Here is a 5,872-nt window from a genome sequence, read left to right on the forward strand (position 1 = left end):
AAGTGCAATTTGATTATGTATGTGCAATAGGGAAAGTGCTGTACCTGTATGTTTCTTGTTTGTTTCTTTGCCATGCAATATGTGATCTCTGTTCTGTATCTAGGACTTATTGTCCTAAATGTTTTATGTTTATTATCCCGATGCTCAAGACAAATTGCTCCAAAGGGAGACAATAAAGCTCTATCTAATCTAAAAATGCTCAACACACCCAAGCTATTTAAAAGCTGTTGAAATGCTTCTCCAGTACTTGTTTTTTTACACCTTGTTTTATTTCAGGCTCGTATGCGAGACCATTCAACTGGCCCATCCAGACGGCTACCCCCACCATGCAGCCCGTGCGGCCGGACCGCAGGATATCCATGGGAGTTAACGGAGATCTATACTTCTCGAACATCCTGTTCAACGACTCTGCTGTTGATTACTGCTGTAATGCACGCTTCCCATACAAAAATGTCATCCAGCAGAAGATGCCCGTTGTTGTTAAAGTTATTACCAGTGAGTATGACTGTGTGTCCACTAGGACTTGGCATTAATTCAATATGAGAAGTCTTTAAATGGATTGTGATGAAAAACATATGACAATATATTGTGATAAATGATTTTGGTGTCTAAATTGGTAATCAAACGCTATTAAATCCATATAGAAACACACCAGGTCCAGGCTTGAGTTGAGTTGTAACGGTTTACACTCACATCTGCTCTGTTCATCTACTGTATACTACCTTGACTACTAAACAAACCGACACTAACAACATTCATTTTTAATGCCTTTTCACTATTCAATCCCTGTGGAGTTGTGGTTAGTTTACCTATAAACGGGACCTTTTGTTTTATTCCAGACTATATCCTATAAAAGACTACTCGTTGGCTCCAACTAAACATACTAACTGTGGTGAGTGTGGGCTCTGCTTTAGCTGTCATCTATTTTTTTCTGAGTTAACTTGGTTCAAAGTCACACAGGGTAGCTTGTGTTACTAGTAGTTCTGGTTTGTTCCTCTGCAGTTCGTACAGTGGCCGAGGCTGCCCCCACCTGGCTGTCTCCCACCGGCTCTTCCAGCTCCATACTGGTCCTACAAGGGGAAGAACTGCTCCTGGAGTGTATCGCTGCAGGAGTGTGAGTGTCAAGCAAAGATCAAAGGACATACTGTCGCTGCAGGCCCTTTATTAAAATATAATATTCAATGCAGCTGTTTGAAGAGCCTGAGTGTTTGTTCAGTTTCTCTTTAGTATGTCTTGACTTTGATTTCTGAAGTCCTCCTGTGTAAAACCTTGTTTATCTTCATCAAGGCCAACTCCTTATATTACGTGGACCAAGAATGGTGACGACCTGGCAGTGACGCCACGAACGAGAGTAAAAAACTTCAACAAGATGATTCAAATCCCAAAGGCCTCTTTTGATGATGTGGGTGAATATGGCTGCACTGCCACCAATAAGCTTGGATACATAGAGCACACAATAACCGTCAGGGTCAAAGGTAAGAGATACTTTCAGATATGTTACTGACTGCACAATAATGTGGAGAAAACTAAAATGATTGCGTCTGACAGCCGCTCCTTTCTGGCTGGAAAAGCCCACTGATTTGGTCTTGGCTCCGGAGGAAAATGGACGCCTGGTGTGTCGTACTGATGGCGCTCCTCGTCCCACTGTTAGTTGGTTCATCAACGGGGAACCCATTGAAAGTATGTGTTTGGAGATCGTCTATCACTATCTTTTTTTATGTATACATGATTAACCGTTAGTGTTTTTTTTCTTCTCTAGCTGCTACACCGCTGGCTAACAGACAGGTCTCAGGAGACACACTGAATTTACGCAGTGTGACCGCTGAAAACACTGCGGTCTACCAGTGCAACGCTTCCAATCAGTTTGGCTACTTAATGGCCAACGCTTTTGTTAACGTGTTACGTAAGTAACCACTCTTTGAATAACATTTATAGTGTCAAACATTGTTTTCAGTCAGCCATGAGTTGTGGAAGATTTTGAAATGTATACCAAGAGTTCATCAATTTAATAAACGTTTTAGTCGTTCACACAAATACATTTTCAGTGTCATGGTAACTTGAAAATGTGCTCATAAATTAGGACACTAAGAATTTGTTTTTATTTTAGCCGTGCAATGTTTATACATTTGATGACAAAACGTTTATGTTCAAAAAAACATACAGGTTTGAATTTTGTTGTACTATTGTTGAATTTTAGATGCAACGCCACGTATTCTCGGGGCCAAGAGTGACCTCATCAAGGTGATAGAGGGAAGACGTACCCTCTTAGACTGCCGCTACTTTGGCTCTCCAGTGCCTGAATTGCGATGGTGAGAACACACACTATATGACATTTAAATGCAAATAGTGTGTTTACACAACTGCTCACAGCTCGTGTGTTTGTATGTGTGTGTTTATGGGTCTGCTCACACAGGTCCAAATATGGACAGGGGACTATTGAAGGAAATCGTTTTAGGACGCTTGGTAACGGGACTCTGGAGATCAAAAGCACACAGGTAGAGGATCAGGGAACCTACGTGTGTATAGCCAGCAACGTGGCAGGAAGAGATGAGAGCCAAGTCCGAATAGAGGTCAAAGGTGAGTGTCACACTGTTTCATATGAATAAATCCTTTACATTTTTTATTTATGTGATCTATATTGTTTGAAACCCCTCTTCTCAGAGCCCACTCTAATTGTTAAAAGACCACAAAATATGAAAGTCATGCGAGGAACAGATGTGCGCTTTGAGTGTGAGGTAAAATCAGATCTCACTACTCCTGTCACAACCACCTGGATGAAAGACAAAAGACAGGTCACTCTTGGCTGGAGGTACGTCTTTTAATTTATCAATTCTATTAAAGTACACACCAAAAAGACCATTTTTGTTTTTGTGTAAACCCTTGACAATTATTAGTCTCTTGTTACCTCAGACTCTCTCTGGATGAATCGAATCTGATCATTACTAATTTAATCAGAGGCGACGAGGGCAATTACACTTGTGTCATCAAGAGTGAACTGGAACAGAAGTCTGCCTCAGCACGCCTAATGGTGATGGGTATGCCATGTTGATATTAAAAGATATTTCAGCAACCATGAGACATGTTTGGCTCTTTGTTTGTTCACATATTTTTCTTTGTAGACCGTCCAGATCCTCCCACTAATTTGGAGCTGTCAGATCCATACGAGCGCACTGTAAGACTCAGTTGGACCCCTGGAGACAGCAACCACAACCCTATAACAGGTAAGAGCTGAAAAACCCTTTAAGCATTATTGTTTTGATGGAATTCTCGTTTTATTTACCAGACATTTTCTCCATTTATTGTTTGCTACAGAGTACTTAGTGCAGTTTGATGATGATGACTGGTTGCCTGGCAAGTGGAGAAACCTCTCGACGTACCCAGGGAACCTCAACTCTGTCATTCTCCACCTCACCCCGTTCACCTACTACGAGTTTCGGCTTGTCGCTATCAATGAAGTCGGAATGAGTCGCCCTAGTCGTCCATCTACGCGCTTCCAGAGCAGCGGTGCACGTGGGTTTCATTTTCCTGAAATACATCATTGTTATCAGACACATTTAAGGCTAGCAACATATGATGTCCAACATATTGCACATTTATTTTATTTAAGTATATTGTACTGTATGTTGCACTATTGCAGGCCTGGTTCTTTTCCAACAACTAGACTGTAGCTTGTAATGTTGTACCTTCAAAGCTACTGATCTCAACTTTGCATTTGTTTCCCTGTACAGCTCCAGATATAGTCCCAAAGAACGTGAAGGGTGTGGGTACATGGAGGAATAACATGGAGATCAGCTGGGAGGTAATTAACCCATAACATTTTTAAAGTTACAGTCTCCCCTTCATGACTGTTGAATATTTTCCTTTACAACGAACTATGCTTTCAGTCTCTGAGCTACAGAGATTGGAACGGGCCCCACCTGAAGTATCTCGTGTGGTGGAGAAGGAGAGATTCCCGAGAGGAGTGGAAGAATGCCACCACTAAATGGGTGAGGTACTACATCTACGATGCAGATACCTTCACTCCTTACGAGATCAAAGTGCAGGCTGTCAACGACTTCGGCCTGGGTCCAGAGTCTCCTGTTGTCACTGGTTACTCTGGGGAAGACCGTAAGTACTCAAATCCTGCACTTTGCAATATATAGATGCAAAGAAAGGACGTTTCACTTGCCCTTCTTTAATTACATTGTCTCATTGCGCTCTCTTCTTCTGCAATACTTTTTTAATATTTGCAACTGTTTACCTTAAAAAATACGTCTTACATTTGCCTCAAAGTAGTGCCTATTTATTTTTGTTGTTTATGTTGTGCTTAATTTTGATGGACACTTGACATTTATTTTCCTTGAATAAGAATAAGAAGCTGTTCAATAACTTTTCTTCCAATAGGTTATTTGTTAAAGTATACACTTCTATGTTTACAGTTACTACAACTGTAATCTGAATCTTAATCGACAACATGGTTTGAGATATCTACACAACTCAGTGTGATTTTAATACTCATCTTTTTGTGTATTTTCACATTTTGGCTGAGTTTTCCTTCCCATCACCTCTTTGTGTTCACTGATAAGCAATTATCTCTGTCCTCCTCAGGTCCCTTAACGGCACCCCTGAACCTGAGACTGTCTGACATCGAGAGCACTCAGGTGACTTTGCACTGGGACTCTGTGACACGCGGCGATATGCAGGGAGAACTGAAAGAATACAAGGTGCGTCTATTGGGAATTTAATATTTTACTTATATCATATTATTAGATTGATAGACGACAATATACCCTTATGTTTTAGGGCAAATGTACGTCATCGGTGGATTCCATTGTTTATGATGGCAAATCAAATGATTTCAATGAGCTAGATAACAGAGCTTGTTTATTTTAAGGTGTGGAAAGTAGTAATAGCCGTTTATTTATTGCCTTGATGAGGCTGTAAAATAAGGGCTAGAGTAAGGTCGGGGTCATGATTAGAGTTTAGTTGAAACTGAAAGAGATGAAGAGACCCAGACAATGTATCACTGTAAGCACTGGGTTTAATAATGCTTATATAATATAATATATAAATTCACAAAGCACTTGAATTTGATATGCTTAAGACACAAAACCATATCCAAATAGCAAACTCAGGATCAAACTGTTATAAACACTATAATACTTAATGAATAATTGATTATGTAAAAAGACATTCCCTAAATGAGACAAAATAACAAAATTCAATACAAACAGGTATTTAATATTCACTCCATGCAAAGTCATTGTATTGTTTGTTATCTCATATAACACTTCTAAAAAAATAATGGTTCATTTTAATGAGGCCCTATTTTGCTTTTGGGTGATTTTGCCAGTCCTGCTGTGTGTTATTTAGGTTTATGTGCATGTAAATGGTCCGCAAAGGCTAAAATCCAAAGTTCCCCTCCAGAGGGAGTTTCTCCCCCAAACGCCTCCATTGGAATCCTTTATTAACTTCAGTAACATGGTGACATCACTATGTAATACTTAAACTTCTATTGGCTAGTTCTCCAACACATTGTACGTGATGGGCTAAGGGGCGGGACGTCTCTAAGCGGTTGACCAATCACAACAGAGCCGGCCTGCTAACCAATCAGGGTAGACTTGACTCTGGTTTCAGACTCGCAGTATGAGAAAAAATAAAGACCTTTTTGAACATTAAAGCATGTAAAGTGTCACAGTAGAGGCACAGAATATTAANAGCGAGTAGTTTACGCCCAGCTGCAGTCTTTCTTAACCACGCATGGAATCCATGAAAAGATCAGTCTGGCTTCAAACCCATGCACAGCACTAAAACCGCCCTTTTAACAGTTTTTTTTTTTCACGACACTGTGTCTCAGGGCATCTTAATATTTAAGAACCTATTAATGTGTTAT

At 40.2% G+C, this 5,872-nt stretch overlaps 1 protein-coding gene across 4 annotated transcripts in view; it reads left to right on the plus strand.

Moving 5' to 3' along the window:
• The window catches only part of nfascb (neurofascin homolog (chicken) b), a 21,827-nt gene that overhangs the window by 12,039 nt on the left and 3,916 nt on the right, over positions 1-5,872 (plus strand). For all 4 annotated transcript variants that reach the window (XM_010782506.1, XM_010782505.1, XM_010782508.1 and 1 more), the window contains 14 exons: positions 277-495; positions 1,003-1,114; positions 1,288-1,475; positions 1,549-1,680; positions 1,760-1,903; positions 2,198-2,309; positions 2,414-2,577; positions 2,662-2,809; positions 2,911-3,035; positions 3,120-3,221; positions 3,313-3,510; positions 3,729-3,799; positions 3,885-4,107; positions 4,588-4,703. In XM_010782506.1, coding sequence (XP_010780808.1) covers positions 277-495; positions 1,003-1,114; positions 1,288-1,475; positions 1,549-1,680; positions 1,760-1,903; positions 2,198-2,309; positions 2,414-2,577; positions 2,662-2,809; positions 2,911-3,035; positions 3,120-3,221; positions 3,313-3,510; positions 3,729-3,799; positions 3,885-4,107; positions 4,588-4,703 — 2,054 coding nt within the window. The remainder of the gene's footprint in view (positions 1-276; positions 496-1,002; positions 1,115-1,287; positions 1,476-1,548; positions 1,681-1,759; positions 1,904-2,197; positions 2,310-2,413; positions 2,578-2,661; positions 2,810-2,910; positions 3,036-3,119; positions 3,222-3,312; positions 3,511-3,728; positions 3,800-3,884; positions 4,108-4,587; positions 4,704-5,872) is intronic.

Source organism: Notothenia coriiceps, unplaced genomic scaffold (assembly GCF_000735185.1).
Source record: "Notothenia coriiceps isolate Sejong01 unplaced genomic scaffold, NC01 NC01_scaffold00024667, whole genome shotgun sequence".
Taxonomy (NCBI): domain Eukaryota; kingdom Metazoa; phylum Chordata; class Actinopteri; order Perciformes; family Nototheniidae; genus Notothenia; species Notothenia coriiceps.